Genomic DNA, 25,657 nt, shown 5'->3' with positions numbered 1-25,657 from the left:
ATAATGAAGCTAAATACCATAAAAGAGAGGAAAAATTGTTGAATTTTAAGAAAAACGGATTTTTGAATTTTTTCGAATTTTTGATAATTTTAGATTTTTTACCAAAGAGTCGAGACTATTAAATAAGTAAAGTATTTTCCAAAAGCACAAAAATAATGAAGCTAAATCCCATAAAAGAGAGGAAAAAATGTTGAATTTTAAGAAAAACGTATTTTTGAAATTTTTCGAATTTTTGATAATTTTAGATTCTTTAGAAGAAGTAAAATTTACTCTGGAAATAATTTTTAATAAAAATTTTAATTTCATTTTCTTCCTAAATCAGTAAAACTTGCTATTAAAAATTTTTATTTACCAGAACAACTTTTACTATTTCCGAAGAAAAATTCTTTATAAAAATTAGAAAATTTACTTCAGAAGAAGTAAAATTTACTATGTAAATAATTTTTAATAGAAATTTAAATTTCTTTTTTTTGTTAAATCAATGAAATTTCCTCTAAAAATAGTAAAATTTACTAGGATCAAAATTCTAATTTCCAAGAATAACTTTTACTATTTTCAAGGAAATTTTTTTTTATGAAAATTAGAAAAATTTACTCCAGAAGTATTAAAATTTACTCTGTAAATAATAATTTGTAATAAAAAATTTAATTTCTTCTTCATTTTGAACCATTCAAATTTTTTCCAAAAATATAGTAAAATTTTGCTAAAAAAAATTATTATTATATATTTGTTACCTCGAGTTAAACAATTTCCAAGTTTTTGATACTATTTTAAAAAGTTTAAAAACTCTAAAAAAATATAAAAAGATTTTTAAGTTTCGATAAACTCAAAATTTTCCAAAGTTTACAAGAAGTAAACACTTTTCTTCAATTTAACTAAAAGTATTTTTAATCTATACCAAAATGACAATTTTTGCAAGTTTTTCTTTGTTAAAAAAAGGGAAAATGAGGAGAATATTCATAATTTATTTATATTTCATATTTTAGGTATTTAGTGGAGTTTTTTGTTGAATTTTTTCTGTTAATTATTGATATTTTTTTATCTTTCTTTGTAGTTTGCAATATTTATAAATTATGAATCAAAATTCTTATTAGAACAAAATTCAAAATTAAAATTCTTTCTTTCGAAGTTAAAACAAAATTCAAATTACTTTTATTACATTTTATCATTGCATTTTGTGTATTGAAAATAAATTTCAGTAAAAATTAGTAAAATTTACTTAAAAAAATTGTTCCATTACTTTTTCTGTATCGAAAGTAAATTTCAGTAAAAATTAGAAAAATTTAATATTAAAAATTGTTATTTCCAGAATAAATTTTATAATATGAAAAGTAATAAATTTTTCTGTTTAGAGAATTTAGTAGAATTTAATAAAAAATTCAGTAAAATATACTTTCAACTCAGTAAAATTTATTCTGCAACTAGCACAAATTGACAGAAATTTCAAACAATTCAAAAATTTATGTTTCACTTTGTAAGCAAATTGTCTATTTGTTACTTCATCCAAAAAAATTTTTTATTTCAAGAATTCTAAAAAATTAGAATGTCCCGTATATTTTTTTAAATAAATAAATAAAAAATGAAGAAAAAGGTCAAAAAAGAGGAAAAAATCCTACACTTAATTTTTATCAAAATATCATTAGATACGAGTAACAAAAATATCAACATCGTTAATAAAAAATTTATACGATTCAAGTTCGGCAAATAAATTTTTTTCCAAATATTTCACAAAATTTCCCGACTATTTTAGATTTTTTTCAGAATTCTTTTAATTAACAGGATTAGCAGTAGTTCTGTTAATTAAAAATTGAAAAGAGAAAAAAAACAAAAACAAAATTCCCACCTGGCATCGTTTTGGTTTCGATTCGATCGCAGTGGAGGATCGGGAGTCTCCTTCGGATTGAGTGACGGTGGAGAGGCTCGTCTTTGTGCCCTCTCGTCAAGTGATTTTCTTTGTAAGAGAGCAGGTGCCGAGGAGGTGGAGGACTCATTAGCGATCGCCTGATCCTCAGAGAGGGAAAGCGAATCCTTCCGCAAGCCATAGTGCGAGACAGTGCCCTGATTTTCCGAACCAGGAGGCGAACAAATCCAGGATTGTCTTGCGCGCGCTGTATTCGCCGGATTCATGCCGATCGCTCGTTTCTGTTTTTGCGTCAATCTCTCAGGTGATCGCAATCTTGGCCGTTGATTCGTCTCCGGATTGTGGGCCGTTTCACCGAAATACTGAAAAACAATTGGAGAAAAAAAATTGTTAATATCAAAATTAATGTCAAATAAATTCTGAATTAAACTCAAATAAATTCTAAATTAAATTCAAATAAATTCGAAATTAAATGAAATTTTCAATTAAACTTCAATTTAAATTTAAAAACAAATTACTCAGTGATAAATAATTTACATAAATAAAAATAATTTTCCAGGGGAAAAATTTCTCCTTTCAAATGTTTTTGTTCCATTTAAATAAAAAAATTGAAATAAAAAATAGTTTCAAAATTACCCTTTGCAAAATAAAAATAAAATAAAATTACAAAACAGTTTCAAAATTACCCTTTGCAAAATAAAAATAAAATAAAATTACAAAATAGATTCAAAATTACCCTTTGCAAAATAAAAAAATAGAGTTAAAAAATTATCCTTTGCAAAATAAAGAAAATAGAGTTAAAATTACCCTTTGAAAAATAAAAAAGAATTAATAAAAAGGTAAAAAAATTACCCTTTGCAAAATATCGTCGTCTTTAGAGACAACAAGAAGTCGCAGCCATGGATTCGCTTGATGAATTCGTTGAACAACACTCGCGTACTGTTCGCCTCTTGTCGGAATTCCATCGACAGCAACAACTCGATCACCAGTCCTGAGGCCCGCTTCTTCTGCCGGTGAATTTGAATGCACCTGTTTTACGAAGATCGTGTCCATCGGCTCTTCAATCTTCGTCCGCTCGTGTCCCGGTAACATCTTTAATTTCAAATCGAATTATTTTTTTTCTTCACTTATAATATTATATATAGATACAGTAAACACGAATTTTTATTATTATTTCCTACTTTCAAATATTTCACGATTTTATCATTTATATTTTTTTTTCAATTCTCCGCAACAATATTGAACTTTTAACCGCGCATTTATCTTTTAAGCCATAATTAAATTATCTATAAATGAAAATCAATTGTAATTTAAAAGGAAAAAAAACTGGTATTGAAAAAAAATTGGAAAAGAAAAAATTAAAAAATTTTGAAGAGAAAAAATTTAAAATACAATCTTTTCTGTATAAGGAAGCAAAAAAAAAAAAACATTTGCGAAAAAAATAGAAAAAAGAAAAAATCCAATAAAGCAAGAATCGAAAAAAGAAAAAATCGAAACTAGAAAAAATGGAAAAGGGAAAAAATCGAAAAAAGAAAAAACTGAAAAAAACATCGAGAAAAGAAGACAACGGAAATTTCAAAAAAGAAGAGAAAAAAATTGAAAAATGAAAAATAATTGGATTTTTGCGAAGAATATTATTAACATATAATTAATTTTCTTTAAAAAATGAATTCTTTTCAGAAATGTTATTAAAATTGTACTTAAAAGAATTGAATTCCTGCGAAGACTTTTATTAATTTAAAAAATAATTGAATTCTTGCTAAGAATTTTATTAAATTTTTTTTTTAAATAATTCAATTCTTTCGAGGAATTTAATTACAATTGTACTGAAAATAATTGAATTTTCCTACAGAATTTTATCAAGTTTTTTCAAAATAATACAATTTCTGCATAAAATTTTTTAAAGAATTAAATTTTTTGCGAATATTTTTAATATTTATGAAAATATTTGAATTTTTTCCAGAAAATTTGATACAAAATTGTATTAAAAATAGTTCAACTTTTACGAAGAATTCTTTTAATTATAAAAATAATGGAAAAAAGAGAAAAAAATTTGAAAACAAAGAATCTCGAAAAGAAAAAAATTGAAAAAAGAAAAATAAAGAACCGAAAATTTTTTTAAATAATTGAAATTTTGCGAAAAATTTTATTAAATTTTTTTAAAAATAATACAATTTTATACGAAAAATGTAATTAATTGTGAAAATAATTGAATTCACAAGTAAGAATTTTATTAGAAATTTTAAAAATAATTGAATTCTCTCGAGAAATTTAATTAAAATTGAACTGAATATAATTGAAAATAAAATTGAATTTTCATAAAGAGTTTTATCAAAATTTTTGAAAATAATTAAATTCTCGTGAAGAATTTTATTATTTATGAAAATAATTGATTTTTTAAAAAGAATTTTTTAAAACTTTTTGAAAATAATTGAATTGTATCAAAAGAATTTAATTAAAACTTTTGAAAATATGTAAATTTTTTTTCAGAAATTATTAAAAACTAATAATAATGGAAAATAATTGAATTCTTATGCAGAATTTTGTCTGAAAAATTGAAATAATGAAATTTTTGCGAAGAATTAAATTATAATATTTTAAAAAGAATTGAATGTCTTCGAGAAATTTAATTAAAATTGAACTGAATATAATTGAAAATAAAATTGAATTTTCATAAAGAATTTTATCAAAACTTTTGAAAATAATTAAATTCTTGTGATAAATTTTATTACTTATAAAAATAGTTGAAAATAGAGAAAATATTAAATTAAAAAATTAATAAAATTAAAGAAAAAGAAAAATTTAGAAAAAAAAAAAAATTGAGAAAAGGAAAAATCTTGACATATAAAAAAACCGAAAATTTTAAAAATTGAAAAAAAAATAAAAAATGTAGAACGGAGAAAATTGAATAAAGAAAAAAAATTGCAAAAGAAAAATTCAAAAAAAGAAAAATGTAGAACAAAAAAAATGGAAAACAAAAATTTGAAAAGGGGAAAAATTCTATAAAAGAAAAAATGGAATAAAAACAAATGTTTACAAGAACAAGAAGGAAATTGTAATAAATAAGTAAATAAATAGGAAAAAATCTCGAATGGAAAAAATTATAAAAAGGAAAATTCAAAAAAAGAAAAAATCTCGAATAGAAAAAATTGATAACAAAAAATAATCGAGAAAAAAGAAAAACCGAAAAATTCGAAAAAAGAAGAAATCTCCAAAAGGAATATATGAAAAAAAAAATGTAGAACAAAAAATATTGAAAACAGAAAAATTTGAAAAAGGAAAAGTCGAAAAAGAGCAAATGTGGAAAAGAACAAGAAAGAAATTGTAATAAATAAATAATGTAATAAATAAATAAATAAGAAGAAATCTCACATGGAAAAAATTGTAAAAAGAAAAATTCAAAAAAAGAAGAAATCTCGAATAGAAAAAATTGTAAACAAAAAAAATCGAAAAGAGAAAAACCGAAAATAGAAAAATTCAAAAAAAAAGAAAAAAAATTTTCGAAAAAAATATTCTGAAAAAAATGACCTCTAAAAGAAATATTCTAAAAAAGAAATATTTTAATTTATAAAAATTCTAATTCGAAAACAAATTTTTTTTCTGTTATTGATAAAAAAAAATACTTACGTAACAGGACTCAGGCGGATAGACGATAAAGTGTCGAAGGGTAAATCCAAAGCCATTTTTGCTACGTCGCAGAAGTAAAGTACGTGGTCCACGAGGTGGGGAATCCTGCAGCAGTGACTGACCGCAGGCGGTGGAAATTGTTGTAGTAGGTGTTATTGAAACCGGTGTTGGAGGAGGAGGCGAAGCGTGCCCTATCTGAAAAAAATTCAAAGAATTCATTATACTTCTATTGTAAAACAAAAAAATCAATTTTCTTTACAATTAACACACACACAATCTGATGATTAGAGCTTAATAAAAAAAAACATAAAATAAAAAAAAATAATATACAAAAGAAAATTTTCATAAAGGTAAAATATTGCTGAGATTATAAATTTCATTCAAAAGACTCTCTACGAAACGAGAATAGAGAAATTGGGTTGATTCCTCTATCTAATATTCGACAAAAATGAGTCTAATGACCCTTTCAAAAAATTAATGAAACCAAAATTTTTAATGCTCAAATGAACCAATTTTTTTTTGTTTTTTAATTAAAAAAAAAAGTATGGAAATTTAAAAAAAAATTTTTTAATTTAAAAAATTAAAATTCTTCAAATTTCTTTTCAAAAAAATTGCATCAAGTATTAAAAAATTAATTTTACAAAGTCCCAAAATATTTAATTTAAATTTTCGAGTTTTAATCAATAAAAAAAATTAATTTCATATTCAAAAAATATTTTTTAATATTTTTAATATAAAAAAAAATTAAAAATAAAATAAGTGATTAAATTAGAAATAAAATAAAATTGGAAATTAGATTATCAATAAAAAATATGAAAATTCTTTTCGAAATAAAATAAAAAAGGTAATTAATAATATCGGCAATTAATTAAAATTCAAACACTAATATAAATATTTTTATCAAATTAATTAAACTCTTGGAAATTAACAATTTTCTTGTTAAATTTTATTTATAGATGTAATATGTCATAAAAAATAGATAAAACATATATTTATATTTAGTTATTCAAAACATTCATTAATAGTTTGTGATCTAATTTATGAATGAATGGGGAAACCTCGGAAAGTTTATTAGAACTACGAGTTGAATTATAATAGGTCAAGTTTGACGTCAAAAGATTTTCCGATGATACTAAGCAAATGAAAAAATAAAATAAATTTAGAAAATAATTAAAAAAATATTCAGTTTTTAGAATTTTTTATTACTCATAAAAAATCGAATATATGAGCAAAAAGAAAAAAAAACAAAATTCGAAAAATATTTTATATTAGACAAATTTTTTGTAGCTTGAAAATAATTTTTAAATTTAAAAAAAAAATTGCTTTTGTATTATTTATATTTAAAATGTTTATTAAAGAAATATTTCTCGCATTTCGACTTTGAACGTGATTATAAAATTAAATAAAATTAAATTATTCACAAGAATTAAATTATTCAAAATAAATTGAATTATCCAAAAGAATTAAACTACTCAAATAAATTAAATTATTCAAATTCCTCAATAAATTATTTAAATAAATTGAATTCCAATTTTCAAAAATAATATAATTTTCATTTAAAAATACCTCAATAAATTATTTAAATAAATTAAATTCCAATTTTCAAAAATAATATAATTTTCATTTAAAAATTCTTCAATAAATTATTTAAATAAATTAAATTCCAAATTTCAAAAATAATATAATTTTCATTTAATAAAATAACTTTCAACTAAAGATGCGTTAGTGGTTTAAAATCAGTTTTCAGGCGCTGGAATTTTTTTTTTCTAAAAAAATAATTAGTATTCAATTTTTTTTCTAAATATGTTGAGTATCATAAACACGTACACGTGAATGTAACGACCTTAATTGTCCATCTCATTGCCTAGGTTAACCCTTGTTACGAGACCCACGCCACGGATGTTATCACTAATATTAATACTAGGTCTAGGTAATTCAATTGTTTAAAAAAAAGAAAATTATTATCTAAAATCATCAAAAAATTAAAAAAAAAAAAAAAAAAAAATTAAAAAATTACTCTTTTTCTATCCTATATTTAAAATTTTCAAAGTTGGAAAAATCGAACAAAAAAAATATTAAATAACAAAATAAAATTAACAATAGAAAACAAATAATAATAATAAAGTGAAAATAATAATAAAAAAATAATAGTAACAATAAAAAATGATGAAAAGAATAATGACAAGAAAAAACAAGAAAAAAAACTAGTAATAAAAAAAATAATTAATAAAGACTATTATTGTAATAATAGTGAAAATAAAAGTAATAATAATTAAATTTACTATTTTAATTTTCTAACAATTTAAAAATAATTTTAAAACAATTTAAGTTTCTAGCAATAGGTGAAAATTGAAAAATATTTTATTTTGCAAAAAAAAAAAATTTATCCAATGTGCACTAATGTATTTATACAAGTTTTCTAAATATAAATCAAAGAACGAGGAGGAGCAGACTTAAAGGTATATTATATAGTCGACGCAAGTAGCAGCCAGTTGAACATATGTTGCCTCAAAAAAAAAAACCTTGCAACATATAACTACGTCACAAACTCAATCTGAATAGGAATTTCTTTTTTTAATCTCTCAAATTTTAAACATAATTCTCATTTTTAGAAAATTTTCTAGAGAATTTTCTTTATATTATCATTTTTTATAAATAACAAATAATTTAATAATTTTTAATTTTTTAATTTTTAATAATTTAATTTTAATTTTCAATTTTCAATTTTCAATTTTTTTTACTGAAAATTTATTTGATTTATAATTTATTTATTTATTAGTTATCAAATTTATTTATATAATATAAATATAATATTATATTATAAATTTACAATAAATTATAATATAGAGAAAAGATGTCTTTCTTTATTATAAATGTCTAAAAATAAAGGAGTATTTACACTTCATACATTAATAAATTATAATATAAATATAATTTCTCTGTTTAAAAAATAATATAAGTATATAGGGGAAATAATTGTTCTTTTAAGTTCGAAGAGAATTTTTTTCTTTCCTTTTTTCAAAGCGCAGTGAATAACTTTGCATCAGAAGAAAATATTAATTCTCCAAGTAGAAAAAGTCTGTTTTGTCAGACACAGATCGGAGCAATTATAAGTAGATAAATTTTTTCCGTCAGACAAACTCTTAAGTAGAAAATACTCTCAGGTCAGACATTATTTCCTTCTCCTACAATTATCTTCGGTAAATAGCAAAATATAATATTAATAATAATAATAATAATAATAATAATAATAATAATAATAATAATAATAATAATAATAACAAAATTATAATTAAAAAATTATAAATTATAATTATATTATAATTATTATTATTAATTATAAAAAAAAGTAATTAGTTTGTACTATCAAAATTTAAATCAACAAAAATTTTTACTAAATTTTAATTAGTGACTTACTTTTTGCTATTGAATTAGTAAATTTTACTAATAAAATAGTAGAAATTACTATAAATTAGTAATAATTTATTTATTAATTCAATATTACTATTAAATTAGTTTTTACCAATAAATAGTAAGTTTTACTAATTTATTTGAAAAATAGAATAATTTAGTAAATTTTACAAATAAATAGTAATTTCTACTAATTTATTTGAAAAATTGAATAATTTAGTAAATTTTACTAATAAATAGTAATTTTTACTAATTTATTTGAAAAATGGAATAATTTAGTACATTTGACTAATAAATAGTAATTTTTACTAATTTATTAGAAAAGTTTACTAATTTAAAAATTTTACTTCTAAAAATATTTACTAATTTGAATTAGTGACTGTTTTTTTTTGCTTTTTAATTATTAAATTTTACTATTAAATCGTAATTTCTATTTTATTAGAAAAATTTACTAATTTAAATATTTTATTAGTAAAAATATTTACTAATTCAATTTAGAGGAGCAAAAGAGTAATAGGTATACAATAAATAAGTAGTCATAATAATACTAATAATAATAAAAATAGATAAAATGAAAAAAAGATAAAATAATAACAATATAATAGAATAAAATACAATACAAATGTTATTATTATATAAATAATATTATAAATAAAATTTTAAAAATTGTTGAAAAAAATTGTAATAATGATAAAAATAAAAAAAAGAAAATAATAATAAAAAAAATATTAATTACAGTTAGTGAATTGTTTTATGTACTCCTAGAAATTTACACTTTCAAACACAATTTCTACTTCAAAAAAATTATTTTTCCTCGCTACTTCTTTACCCGATTTTATATTTATAAACCTTAAATAATAAAACCTTTATAAAAACCAATAACCATGATGAAAAAAAAATTTAATTATAAAATAGAAATTCTAATCTGAGGTTGAAGTTGAACTCATATAATATATATATATGGTGTTAGTGATAAATCACTGCATTCACAATGACGAAATAATATAATGTGAAGCAATCTGTATTACTTTCACGGTTAACAAAGACTTAATTTAGGGGATAGTTCTTTGATCTGTGTATACTTTTCTTTTTCTCCTTTGAAAAAAACAACAAATACATAAGGTCTTTTTTCCCAAGGATTACACAATTTTTAAATTTTTAAACTACAATTTATTACTTTCACTGAACCCTTTTATAATAGTCCAACAATAAAAAATTACTAAAATATTGTTTTTTAATTGCAATTACAAAATTATTGGTGAAAAAAAATTAGTGAATGAAAATTAAGAGCATTAAAAATAAATAAATAAATAAATAAATAGACAAACAAATAGATAAGTAAATAAATAAATAAATAAATAAATAAATGAATAAATAAATAAATAAATAAATAGATAAATAAATAAATAAATACCTAAATAAATAATAAAATAATAATTATTATTACGAATAATAATAACGAAAGGACGTCTTTTTTGTTTTCCAAGCCCATTGTTATTCAATAAATAAAAATATAATAATTACTAAAAATAAAATTAGCAATAAATAAATAAAAAAAAAAATTAAAAATTAGTACAATTTTCTCATCCTATTTTGTTGTACTTTTTAAAAATTATTTTTTTCAATTTCGAAGAAAAAATTAAGAAGAAAAATGGAAAACTGATAATTTTTTTCTATAGTAGCGGTGGAAAAAACAGAATGGAGACAATTATTGACAAAAATGACACGATAAACTAGTTCGTATCTCTGTTAAACAAAATATTCTTCACGTTAACGCTAGTTTGCTTCCGACTTTTTGAAATATGATTGCCTTTGAATGGATGACAAATGCACTTGGCACATTTACAATTAAATAAATCCGATTCAGTTCTATATATTGGAGAGGAAGAATATTTTCCAGGCAAAAATTCGAGTAAATGACGTCAACAGGAAAAAGGGTGTAAATAAATATATATATATAAGTAAATACTTTTTTCCTAACCTATATTCTAAACTAAAATAAAAACAAAAATTACCGAACTCCGACTCACTTTTTTCAGCCAATTTTTCAAAATTGTAGCAAATAGTCAAATAATGCGATTATTTGCAACTATTACGAACATTTTATGCCACTTTTGATACTAATTTTTATTTCTAAACTCAGTCCAAGTCCAGAAATTTAAAAAAAAATTTCCATAAAATAAAAAAATCATAATATAATTGTTATAATTAATAATATATATGTAAAAAATATAATTAATAATATTAATTAATATTAGTAATTAATTAATAATTAATAAAGGTTATGGTTAAAATTTTTGGATTAATAAAATATTAAATAATTAAAATATTATAATAATTTATTACTACATGTATATTGAACCGAATATGGTTTGAAATAAATTTAATTGAATAAAGTATATTATTATCTTTGTATGAATGTATAAAAAACGTATAATTAATTTACTAATTCAATCTAATTTTTATCAAAAAAACTAGATCAGAAAAAATTAGAGAGAGAAAAAGAGAGAGAAACAAAAAATTTTTTTTTTTAATAATAAAAAGAGAATGTTGACGATAAATTTATTAAATTTAATAAAAAAAAAAGAAAATTGAATCAAAACTCACGTTCTAAACATGACCTGACACGATAATTTCCGGCAACTGACAAGTCAGTGCCAAGAAATCGGGTGACACCTGCTATCTTGCTTTTTGTGTATGAACTTTGCGCTTCACTACCCATTGAAAATTTCTGCAGAGATAAAGTTTCGTTCTAGTTTCCAGTTCCAAAACTCCGCAATACAGAAATAAAAGAAAAAATGAAAAAAAAATAAAATAAAAAAAATTGTCAGGAAAACTTTATATTTCTCTCCCTTTCTCTGAATAAAATGTGTCTACCAGTCTCCGCAATTATTATTTTCCAACGAAGTCATATAAACCCCCCCCCCCCCCCCAAAAAAATTAACCGAATCTAATTTTACACACAAAATAAATTTTAATAAATAAATAATAAAATATAAATTTTAATATTATCATTAATATTAGATACTTTTTTTAAATTAAATAAAAAGTATTTTAAATAATTTTCTTTTCCATTATTATTTCATTAAATCAAATTTTTTAATAGTTTAAATTTTAAAAAAAAATTTCAATTAGTTTTTCATTGTATCTAAAAAAATTTGATTCAAATAACCGATTTCTTGACTATTAATTAATAAATATTTAAATTAATAAAAACGTTTAAATTTAAATCAAATTTGTTTATTTATTTTTTTGTATTTCTTTTTGATGTTACCAAAAATAAATTAATTATTATTCGAATAGAAAATATAATTTAATTGACTTAATTAACAATATTTGATAGTAATCTAATATTACTATAATAATAAAAATAACAATAACAACAAAAACAACAGCAACAATAGTAATAATAATAACAATAATAACAATATTAATAATAATAAAAACAACAATAATAAATTATTATTGATAATAACAATAATATTGTTAATATTGATGATAATAATAATAATAATAATAATATTAATAATAATATTAATTAAAAAAAATTTTTGATTAGAAAAATAACTATACCTAGATGACCTATTTTGAAACTAAAGACAAATACAACATTGGATACAACAAAAGATGCTCTCAAGTATCATCTGGCCCCTATAATGTAGATCAGAGTTCATTAAAAGTTTGATAAATAAACCTGATAGACCGATTTACAATTTTACGATTAGTTGAAACTTGAAAGTGCCACTGACACAAATTATCACCATTCTCCAAGGTCACTCAATCAATAATTCAACTTTTCAAATGTAATTTTTAATTCCCATTACTTTTAATAAATTACTTTCTAATTTACATTTGTAACTATTCGTTCTAGATTTTTTTTCATTCCCCTTTATAAACAAATAAATAAAGAATAAAGTAGCCAAAGGAAATAAAAATAAAACAAAGAAAAAAAAATGAAACAAAAAAAAAACATTACAGTGAAACCTGTCGGAATGCAACTCGATTTTTTAAAATTCATTACAGTAAAAAATCCTTAAAAAATTGTTTTATAATTTAATTTTATAATGTTTTTTTTACAATATTCTGGAACTACGTAAAAATAATTCTTGTTAATTTTTGAATACAAACAAATTTTTTAAATATAGCAGCACTTCGACAGGTTCGACTGTATTAAAATAATATTATTTACTATATAGCTCGTTTATTGCTGTAAATAAATAAATAAATAAATCAATTAAAATGTCAATAAAAAAAAATTATTTAAAGGAAATAAAAATAAAAAAATAAAAAGGAACAAAAAAAGTAAAAATTATTCAAGTTTATTTTGCTGTAAATAACTAAATAAATAAATCAATTAAAATGGCAATAAAAAAAAATTATTCAAAGCAAATAAAAATAAAAACATAAAAAGGAACAAAAAAAGTAAAAATTATTCAAGTTTATTGCTGTAAACAACTAAATAAATAAATCAATTAATTAAAACAACAATAAAAAAAATTATTCAAAGAAAATAAAAATAAAAAAATAAAAAGGAACAAGAAAAGTAAAAAGTAAAAAATATTCAAGTAAAATAAAATCAAAAAACTACGGAAGGAACAAAAAATTAAAAAGTTTTAAAATAAAATAAAAATAAAATAAAGCGAGTATAAGAAAGAAAATAAAAATATATAACAATGTGAAAACTAATTTGTCAAAGCTCTAAACTAAATTCAACACTAACACTTATACCTCTATACACAAATTTATCGAGAATACGTATATAAAGATGTTTTTCCAAAACTATATATATATATAACAATTGAAATTATTTCCACGACGACTCATATGACACACAGAGAGACAGAGAGACAGAAAGAGAAACAAGAGATGAAAGATTAGAATTTACTTCTTGTGAGTGAATTTTAGTGATAGTTTTAAATTTAAAGTGTGATAAGTAAAATCGGTCTCACGGAATGGTTTTCTAAGTTTATTATCGTGGCGGTAGATCTTGGAAAATGGCAAAAGGTGCTCGCCTTCTGACATAAATCAGACTTGCGGTTGGGACGAAAGGCAATAAATTTCCGTCTTTTATAAATCTCTTTTTCACTATTCGCGACTTTACAATTTTCCAACACATCATATATAAATATAATAAATGTGTATATATGTATATAATTTCCCAACAATTAATTTTTTCCCGCCACTGAAAATAAAAACAAAAAAAAAAAAAATTAAAATATAATTGTACTTCTTCGTTCTAACAGAGGTAATAAAACTTTAATCTCTTTAATAAGGGCTCGTTCTATGCGATTTTCTTTTTGGATATATATATTATGAAGTTACAGGAGAAAAACTTCCGCGAAATAAAAAAAAAAATAAAATGAAAGGAAAGGAAAAAAATAAAATAAAAAAAATCGGAAACAGAAAAAATAAACAATTTTGTACAAAATATTTTTTCTCTTTTCTTATTATAATAATTATTGTATTAGCAATTTATATAATTAAAATATATTTTTTGTTATTAGCAGGAGACAAAAGAAACAATTTTGTCCAAATTATTATTTTTTTTTTCTTTTCAACATTTATTTTCAATCTCTTTTTATTTATATTTATATTTTAAAAATAAAAAAATAATTTGTTTATTAGATTGAGTCATTAACTAAATTAAGTTATTAAATTAAATCTAGTTCCGTTTTCATTGAAATAAATAATCTTTTTCTTTTTATTAAAAGAATTTTCTTTTATATTTAAATGGAAAAGATATTTTTTCTCGAATTTAAAAATAAAAATAAAAATTTATTAAGTCGAAGAATTTTTCTTAATGATTTTTTATATATTGTGATACTTAAATATTACATAATTATTATTTTTTTATTATTATTATAACTATTATATAATTAAAAAATATATTTTGTTTTGTTAGAGGAAAGAAATAATTCTGTAGAAAAATTCATTTTTCTCTTTTCAACCATTGAAGTCATAATCACACTCCTGATAACAATTGATAATTCAATGTTGATAACAAATTCATGTCAATTAAAATTTGTTTGCAATTTGTCTTAAATCTAAACATATTGAAGAAATGTTGAAGAAATATTTTTCTTCTTCGAATTATTTTACAACTATCAATTATAATAAATTATTATTATTATTATTATTATTAAATATTTGATTTTATCACTCGGTCATCTTAGTTAAAATATAATTGTTATATAATTATAAAATATAAATTATAAAATTATAATTATTTCATTTCCAACTTGACTCGGACTGATCGTTCAACTCAATGTTTTATATTAATATTAATATTATTATTATTATTCAGAAATGTAAAACAATAAATTTTATTATCATTATAACAAATAATATTATTATTTCATTGTTTAGATATTTTTTTATCTTTAAACCTCGGACTGAATTTAGAAATAAAAAATAGTGCACGTAAAATACAATTAAAATTATTGTCACAATAACATTTTTTGCATTTTATTAATTATAAAAAAAGTTTGTGAGAGATAAAATAAATTTCTCCACCTGAGAACGCCAAGGTCACCACCAGGTGGCAGAAAAAATTCCAAGAAAAAACTGAAGTGCCATCTAGCGGTGACCTTGACGTTCTCAGGTGGAGAATAGCGTCTCCATATTGAATCTCAAGATAATCGTCAATATTCGTCATTCTTTCATTATTTCTAATCAAATTTAGAGAGTTTAACAAATAATATAAACGGATTTCAATTTTTATTTTTCTTCCTTTTTGATATTTTTACACCCCTTTAATTTTTTTACATTCTTGGCATTAATTCCTTCACTAGATAAATTGATATTTAAAATCCCGGTTATAGTCTGAGCTCTGAACTTTACTAATTACATTGGTTAATGTTACCAGGGCACGACATAGAAATAAAACGAAAAAAATCGAATCTAGATTTTTGAGATCAAGACAAAAAGAAAATTGAGTTAAACAAAAAAGGGAATTAATAAAAAAAAAAAAAAGTTTTTCTAACAGCCAATTGAATTTTCTCATTTTTGAAGGAGATGAGGTAAAACTTTAAAGTAAAGACGTTAATTGCTTGCTTTTGTGAATATAAAGGATTATTATCAGACTGCGGATACGCGAAAGATTCTTGGCATGAATTCCGCATTGAAAAAAAGAAGAAGAAGAAAAGTAGAAGGAGGAGGAGGAACTTTATATAGGAGCAAACTATAAAACAAGAGAAGAAGAGTGCTGAGAGAATGAGATGGAGGAGGAGGAAGAGAAGAAGAAGAAGAATATAAGGTGGCAGCTGTCCAGAAGAGGTGAAATAGCAGGGCATCGAATTTAAGACGACTACTGCAGCTCGTTATCCTTCTGCACGTACGCGTCCCGATTCCTGCCTTTCGATTGGAAACCAAATAACCGCTGGGATCAGCTAAAAAGTCTTTTGCAGTTAAAAAAACTCAAAAAAAAAAAATAAAAAAAAAATACGAAAACAAAAAAGATCCAGTGGAGAAGTTAAATTTTATTTAATTCCACAAGAGAAAAAAATTATTCCTACAATTTAGGAAAAAATACGGACCGAAAGTACAACAGAAGAGGAAACAACCTTTAAAATAAATCCAGTGACTAAAAAGAATTTATTTCTTTTTACGACGAAATGTACTTCTGGTTACGAAAAGAATTGAAAAAGAAGGGAAAATTCTCAAAAAAAAAAAAAAAAAAAAAAAAAGTAGCTGTTAATAGCAGAAGTCTAAAAAGTACCTAAATTCTAACATTTCCAACAGACCGTAAAAGAAGAAATAGTAGCAATTTTAGTAGCTTAGTGCGAAGCCTAGTAGATGAAAATAAAAAAAACTTCCCCTAGAAGAATTTAAGGTTAAATTCGCAACAAAGTAGAAAAATTTCTACAAAGTTACACCTCATCCACAAGAAATATATAAATACCCCATATTATCCATAAAAGATTTAAAAATAAACCCCACATATTCTCGCGTTAATGAAAAATGTCGAGCGTAAGGTCAAAAAAATTTATCTCCAGGCTGAATATTTTTTTTTTTTTTTTTTTTTTTTTTTGCAGTAAAACTATATTTTTGGGGTCAACTGTCTCTTTGATATTTTAACGTCCAATCATTTTGTGACAAAAAAAGAAGAAGAAGAAGAAGGTGAACATACAAAATAAAATATTGGAAATTTCATGATCAAAGAAGAGTTTTTTTTTTTTTTTTTTAAATTTTCGAATCGTTCATCTCGTGTACCATACGAATTGCTTTTTCATATATAAAGAGAGACGAACACGAATTACGATGAGACGATCCCAAGCGCGTGGTTAAATTTAGCGGGGAAGCACGATAATATCTTTGTAGACGCAACGTGGGTTTATATATGAGAAACTTTCCCGATTTCTTAGCAATTTAGTTGGAAACACGTACGTCATTAAAGTACAAATCTTAGGCATAGCTAATTTATCATGACTCCTTTAAAATATAATCTGATTTCAATCTTCAAAGTTCTGAGGAAATTTTCAATATTTATACTGTATCTGTGCCTTTTTTTTTAAATTAATTATCAATGCGATTAATTAAATTTAATTAACTATTATTTATATATTTATAAACATTTCTTAATAATGATTTACTCAAGTGTTTCGTGTTACATTGTCTTGGCGCTTTTTTATTATATTTCTTTTTTGCATGAAAAATTTTTTTTCGTAATAAAAAATTTTTTCGCAATAGAACAGTTTTTTTTTAATGTGGTATTATCTGTTAGAAAGGTAAATTAAATAATCGTGGTATTAAATACTAACAAAAGTGTATATGGCACAAACGAGTATAACGTAAGACGTATGCATTAAAAAAAAAAAAAAAAAAAAAAAAAAAAAAAAATTGCGTATTTTAATTAATAAAATTTATATATATACGGATTGTCTGTAGTTTCATGAAAGTTTCGATAAATAAATTGGACCACAAACGGTGGTTTACTGTACCTGCGGTTTTCCGCCTTATCGAATTAGTTCCGCATTCACCGTCTCTCTCAACGATAGATTTTCTAGAAATCATTTTATTCCAACTGTCTAATAAAATTGGTTCATTCTGTTATAAATCTTATTGCGCACGAAAACTCTGGCAATTGCGTAAATATTCTTTCTTTTACTTTTGATTAAATTTTTTTTATTTATCCTTTTAATTTTTTTTTTCATTTGATTTATTTTTTTCTCATAAAAAAAGAAAAAAAAATGAAAGGAAGAGTGAATCGTATACAAAAGACACTAGAAGACGAGAAAATATAAAGCAAAGGAAGAAAATAAAAAACTAGTGTGCGATGGTCAGGTGGCTAGAGTACTGGACTTGTAAACCAAGAGTCGTGCGTTCGATTCCCCCCAGGTCTTTATGAGAATTTTTCTACTTTGAAAAAGCATTTTTAGAATAATTTTAAATAAAAACAATACTTTCTATAACTGTTTAAAAATTAAAAGATAATTTTATTTAAAAAATATAATAAATGAAAAAATATAATAAATAAAAAATTATAATAAATAAAAAAAATATAATAAAAAAATATAATAAAAAAAATAATTATAAATTAAAAAATAATTCTAAAAAAACAAAAATTAAAATACACAGACCCGGAAAAAAGTTCCACAAAAAGTTGAAATGAAAACTGAACAGTAAAAAATTTAGTGGAAAAGAAAAAGAATAATTCGAATAATCACTTTCCAGTAATGAATGTCAGTGAAATAAAAATATGTGGTTCAACTTGCGTGTGTATAAATAACAAAAAGAAAATCAATTTGCATAGTTATTTGTTCATCATTATTTGAGTGAATACTATTTGCGTGATTGCGAAAGAGAAGAGTGCGTTGAAAAAGAAAAAAAAAGTGTTACAACACGTGACTTGCAATGACCAATACCGTTATAATGATATTTATGATCCATCTACCGGATCCAAATTTCTTTATGGGTCCTCGTACGTACAAGTACATATATATAATATTATATATGTGTATAATGTACCTTTAAATACTTATATATATTTATAATAATAGACACGCGCGCAGAAAACGTTTGGCGAATCACAAAACACCTGCACTCATTTCAGATATATTTAAAGTGAGACAGCAAATTTATATTAATTTTTTTTTTCCTATACATGTATATATAGAAAGTTCATTAATCATTTTTTTTTCTCTTTTTCTTTTTTTGGTGAACCTTGATCCTTTGATAATCATATCATCCCAGAGGGTATATGTATGTACGATATCAATCATTATTGAATTACATCCACTTTCCTAAAATGGAACGTGAAAAATTTAGTTTCTATTTTTATTTCAGATTTTTTCTTATATTCTTTCGATTTTTACTTTTTTCTGCTTTTTTTTTGTTTCTTAATTTTTTTTCTTTAAAATTATTTTTGAAATTAACGAGATATTCAATTTATTATTGTTATGCAAATTACAAAATTTTTTATTTTCAAATATAAAGTTTTTAAATAATTTCATAATCAAAACTTAAAAAAAACCACTTATTAAGTACAAAATTAATTATTACTGTCCATATTTTCAAAAATTTTAATAAAATTTCACGAAAGAATTCAATTATTTTCTAAAATTTTAATAAATCCTTCTAAAGAATTCAATTACTTTTTTAAATAGTAAAATCTTTACAAAAAGTCAATTAATTTCAAAATAATTTCAATTAAATTCCTCGGAAGAATTCAATTTAAAAAAAAAATTTAACACATTTCGAAAGAAATCAATTATTTTCTAAAATTTTAATAAATTCTTCGCAAGAATTCAATTAATTTTATAAATAGTAAAATTCATTGCAGGAATTCAATTATTTTCAATACAATTTTAATTGAATTCCTCGGATGAATTCAAATATTTTAAAATATTTCCATAAATTTCAATTATTTCCTAAAATTTTAATTAATTTTTTGAAAGAATTCAACTGTTTTTATAAATACTAAAATTCTTTGCAGGAATTGAATTATTTTTAATCCAATTTAAATAAAATTACACGAAAGAATTTAATTATTTTCAAAAATTTCCATAAAATTCAATTTCAACAAGAATTTAAAATTCTCTACAAAATAATTGAATTATTCTCAAAATATTTTTAAAAAATTCTATATAAATTAAATTACTCTCAATGCAATTTTTAAATATATTCGTAAAAAAAAATTGAAAGAATTCAATTAATTTCAAAAAATAATAAAATTCTTGTGATGAATTCAATTATTTTGAATATACTTCATTTTAATAAAATTCTTCGAAGCAATTCAATTATTTTTATGAATTGTAAAATCGTCTGGAAAAATTCAATTATTTTCATAAATAAGAAAATTCTTCAACGGAATTTAAATTTTTTTTAATACAATTTTAATAAAATTTCTTGAAAGAATAGAATTATTTTTAAAAATATTATTTAAATTCAATTATTTTCAAGAGGTTTAATAAAAATTCAATTATTATCAACAATTCATATAAAATTCTTCGAAACAATTCAATTATTTTTATCAATTGTAAAATTCTTGGCAAGAATTCAATTACTTTTGTAAATAATAAAATTCTTCTGAGAAATTCAATTATTTTCATAAATAAGAAAATTCTTCAAAGGAATTCAATTATTTTTAATACAATTTTAATAAAATTTCTCGAAAGAATACAAATATTTTTAAAAATATTATTCAAATTCAATTATTTTCAAGAGTTTTAATTAAAATTCAATTACTTTCAACAATTCTGATGTTGATATATTTAATTTTAATAAAATTGTCCAAAGAAATTCAATTATTTTCGAAACTTTAATTGAATTTCTCGAAAAAATTTTCATTATTTTTAAATATTTCTATAAAATTCTTCGTAACAATTTAATTATTTCTTGAAATTTTAATAAATTCTTCAAAACATTTCAATTATTTTTATAAATTGTAAAATTCTTCGCAATAATTAAATTATTTTTTATAAATAGTAAAATCCTTTGCGAAAATTCAATTCTTTTCAAAACAATTTTAATAGAATTCCTCGAAAGAATTTAAATTTTCAAATATTAACATAAAATTCATTTATTTTCTAAAATTTTAATAAATTCTTCGGAACAATTCAATTATTTTAATAAATAGTAAAATTCTTCGCAAGAATTCAATTATTTTCAATGCAATTTTAATAAAATTCTTCTTCATAAAATTCAATTGCTTTCAAAATTTTCAATTTAAATTATTAAAAAAACTCCATTAGTTTAAAAGAAGTTTAAAGAAATTCTTCAAAAGAATTTAATTAGGATTTTTAAAAATTCTAATAAAGTTCTTCGCGAGAATTCAGTTATTTTCCTAAATAATAAAATTCTTTGAAGGAATTCTATTATTATCAAATTTTTTGATAAAATTCTTTGCAACAATTCGATGTACTTTATTATTATTAATAATAAAATAATACTGATTTCACTCAAGCGAGAAAAAATCTCATGGGACCGGGGGGAATCGAACGCACGACTCTAGGTTTACGAGCCCAATACTCTAACCACCTGACCATCGCACACTCGTTTCTTATTTTTTCCTTTTCCTTCTTTTCTTTGATTCTTCTTACCTTCTTACGTCTCCTTTATTCGATTTCACCTTTCGTTTCATTTTTCTGATTTTTTCTTTATGATTCCCAGTTATTTTAAAAAGATAAATTGAAAAATAATTGAAAATCGCACGAAAATATTCTTTTTTGTTAATAATGCAATTCTTATGCTTATTTACATATAAATTTTTATTCATACATAAATATGAGTTTATAAATAAGTATTTAAATAAATTTAAATAAATGTTTATATATATTTATTTATTTATATATTTATATTTTATAATTATAAAAATAAATATAGAATAGAGTAGAAATAAATTGTTTCTTGTTCTATATTTTCTTATACATTTATTTATTTATAAATATAAATATATTTTATTTTTGTACATAAATCAAAAGTTTACAACTCCAATGCATGAATTTCTGTCGTGTCAAAAACACCTGATTATGAGAGAAAACGGAAATAGGACAAAATCGTGAACTCCTTGCGGGTGACATTTTATTATAATACGAAAGTTCGAAGGCATTTTAAAAAGAAAATGTTATTGGATGGTTGTATAGCACAATTACGTCAGTGAATAAATATATATATACATATATATTTCTATAGAGATCGATGACGACGTCGCGCAGAATCAAGTGGAAAGCCTCCTAAGGGTCATGACGCTCACTTCGTCTCGATTAGATCTCATACACTATACAACCATAATTTGAGATGAGAGTCCGGATTAAGAATGAAGATATATGAAATCAGATGTGAAATCCGACACTCTTGCAAGACCATATAGAGGAAAAAATCTTCCCTAGGCGTAGACAAACAATTCTTAAATGTCTCTGTCATTCCAAAGTGATTTAGGAAACCGACCTTATGACTCTCGGGGGCACTCAGATATGTAATAGGAAAATGTAATGTCTACATCTCTGTGAATTTCTATTAAAATGTAAAACAACTTTTAAACATTTATTACATTTTTTTCCTAAATTCGGATTCCTAGCAAAAAAAAAAAAAAATTCTGTAAAATTTGACTAGAATTTGTTCTCTCGAATGATTCTGCATAAAATCTAGTGAACATTCCACGGAATTTTTACATAATTTCTAGTAAATATAGAAATTTATTTTTTACGGATATTATTTGCTTATTAATATTATTTATTTATTTTAATTATGAAAAATTAAATTGTAAATTAAATTAAAATTTATAATTTTGCTTTTCCCTGACTTTTTCCTGACTGATTCTGACTTTTTCCCCCTGACCCTAAAGAATATTCTGATTCACTCCAAAAATTATTAGATACTCAAGAAAATTTTCTATTACATTTATTTACAAATTTCTTCAAAACTAAAATTATTCCAAAACATAAAAAATTTTTTTTTAAATAAATATTTCATCATTATTATTTTTTTTATAGAAATTAAGATTTTTTAATTCGAACCTTTTTGAAATTTAACAACTTATAATAAATTTAATATGAGAAATTAATTAAATTCTTACAACAAATTTTATTAAAATTTTTATTAAAGAATTTAATTCCTATGATAAAATTTACTTGTAAAAATAATTAAATTCTAGAGAAACATTTTATTATTTATGAAAATAATTAATTTCTTGTGAAGAATTTAATTCAAAATTTTTAAAATAATTGAATTTCTCAGAATTTTTTAAAACTTTTTGAAAATAATTAAATTCTATCGAGAAATTTCATTGAAAAAAATTGAAAATAATTAAAATCAAACGCAGAACCTTATTAAATTTTTCATTAAATAATTGAATTCCTCTGAAAAATTTTATTTTTGAAAATAATTAAATTGTATCGAGAAATTTCATTAAAAAATTGAAAATAATTGAAATTTGACGAAGAATTAAAAAAAATTTTTTTTTAATATTTGAATTCCTATAACAAAAATTTATTACCGAAAATAATTAAATTATGGAGAAAAATATTATTAATTATGAAAATAATTAATTTCTCATGAAGAATTTTATTCAAATTTTTTTGAATAATTGAATTTCACAGAATTTTTTAAAACTTTTTGAAAATAATTAAATTCCATCGAGAAATTTCATTAAAAGAATTGAAAATAAATTAAATCTAACGCATCATTTTATTCAATTTTTTTTAAATAATTGAATTCCTCTGAAAAATTTTATTTTTTGAAAATAATTAAATTGTATCGAGAAATTTCATTAAAAAATTGAAAATAATTGAAATTTGACGAAGAATTAAAAAAAATTGTTTTTTAATAATTGAATTCCTATAAAAAAAATTTATTACCGAAAATAATTAAATTATGGAGAAAAATATTATTAATTATGAAAATAATTAATTTCTCATGAAGAATTTTATTCAAATTTTTTTGAATAATTGAATTTCACAGAATTTTTTAAAACTTTTTGAAAATAATTAAATTCCATCGAGAAATTTCATTAAAAGAATTGAAAATAAATTAAATCTAACGCATCATTTTATTCAATTTTTTTTAAATAATTGAATTCCTCTGAAAAATTTTATTTTTTGAAAATAATTAAATTGTATCGAGAAATTTCATTAAAAAATTGAAAATAATTGAATTAAAAAAAATTTTTTTTAAATAATTGCATTCCTATGAAAAAATTTATTTGTGAAAATAATTAATTTCTGGAGAAAAATATTACTATTCGTAATTAAAATTTTTTACATTTTTGACAATTTTTGACATTTTTGACTTGAATTCCTAGGAAGAATGTTATATTTTACGAAAATAATTGTATTCTATGATCAATTTTATTATAATTTTTTAAATTTATATAAAGCATTTTATCAAAATTTTTTTAAATAATTGAATTCTCGAGAAAATTTTTATTATTTATGAAAATAATTGATTTCTTGCGAAGAACTTTATTTCAATTTTTTAAAATAATTGAATTCTTAAGAAGAATTGAATTAAAAATAATTGAATTGTATAGGAAAATTTTATTAATATTGTAAAGAATTTTGTCAACATTTTTTTAAATAATAGAATTTTTAAAAGAATTCTATTTAAATTTTTTGAAATAATTGAATTTCGCAGATCTATTTTTTTTTAATTCTCTGAATATATTTGAAATCCTTCGAGAAACTTCATTAAAAAATTAAAAATAGCTGAATTGGTTCGAAGAAATTTATAAAAAATTGGTGAGTAATTGAATTCCTGTGAAACTTTTATTAAAATTTTGTATAAATAATTGAATTCTTTTGAAAAAATATATTGAAATAGTAGATATTAAAAATAATTGAAATAAGAAATATTTTTGAAAATAATTGAAATTTTAACAAGAATTTTATTAAATTTTTTTGAAAATAATTGAATTTCTGAGAAGAATTTTATTATTTATAAAGATAATTAAAATTTTGACTAGAATTTTTAAAAATTTTTTAACATAATTGAATTTATGCGAATAAGTTTAACACTTTTAAAAATAATTAATTTTTCTGGAATCAATTGTTCTTAAAATATCAAATTGAAACCTTTGAAGTTCAGTTATTTATAAAGATTGTAAACGCAACTCTTTTGAAATCCAATTAATTTTGAAATTTTAAAGTAAAATTATTCATTAAATAATTTATAAATAATAATTTTATGATAGTTCGTTAAATTGGCGCCTAGAGGACATGAAAATTCTCTCACAAGCGCAATGATTCTATGGAATAATTCTACAGAATTTTTCCGACTGCTTCGTCAAAATTAAAGAGTTTTTTTTCTCTTTTTCAAAAAAAAAAATATTGTTAAGAAAAAATCTGTTTATTATTAGGAAATAATAAACTTTTTCAATTTTCACTAATACAAAAAACAAATTATTTCCTACATTCGATTATAATTAAAACTGATGAACTTTTAACAGTGCAACAGAACAAATAAATTTTATAGTCACTATTCAACCATAAATTTCACCATGTAATCCATATATTATAAGGAAAACGTGATTTAAATCACGAATGCATGACTAAACTGCTACTTGAAACACTATTCGCATAGTAAATGTCTGAATATGAATAAACTATTTCTTCTCTTCTTTATTTAGAAAAACTAAAATATAACATAAAAAAATTCTAAATAAAAAACTTAAATATAACAATTTCGTAATATAAGTATTAACAAATTATATTTTCTGTCAAAAAATCAAGAATTTTTTTTTTTTTTTTGTTTTTTTTGAAAATGAGTGTACGAAAATAAAAAAGAGGGAAAAAAATTCTTGTCACAAATTATAATGAGATAAAA

The 25,657-nt window shown here is 21.3% G+C and overlaps 1 protein-coding gene across 9 annotated transcripts in view; it reads right to left on the bottom strand.

The window, feature by feature from the left end:
* The window catches only part of LOC122503283, a 131,673-nt gene that overhangs the window by 28,791 nt on the left and 77,225 nt on the right, over positions 1-25,657 (bottom strand). For all 9 annotated transcript variants that reach the window (XM_043613758.1, XM_043613765.1, XM_043613779.1 and 6 more), the window contains 3 exons: positions 5,489-5,683; positions 2,714-2,953; positions 1,844-2,223 (listed from right to left, as the gene is read on the bottom strand). In XM_043613758.1, the coding sequence (XP_043469693.1) occupies positions 1,844-2,223; positions 2,714-2,953; positions 5,489-5,683 (815 nt within the window). The remainder of the gene's footprint in view (positions 1-1,843; positions 2,224-2,713; positions 2,954-5,488; positions 5,684-25,657) is intronic.

Source organism: Leptopilina heterotoma, unplaced genomic scaffold (genome assembly GCF_015476425.1).
Source record: "Leptopilina heterotoma isolate Lh14 unplaced genomic scaffold, ASM1547642v1 Lhet_108, whole genome shotgun sequence".
NCBI lineage: Eukaryota > Metazoa > Arthropoda > Insecta > Hymenoptera > Figitidae > Leptopilina > Leptopilina heterotoma.
Note: the sequence above shows the minus strand (reverse complement) of the source record. Positions and strands in the feature narration are given on the sequence as shown.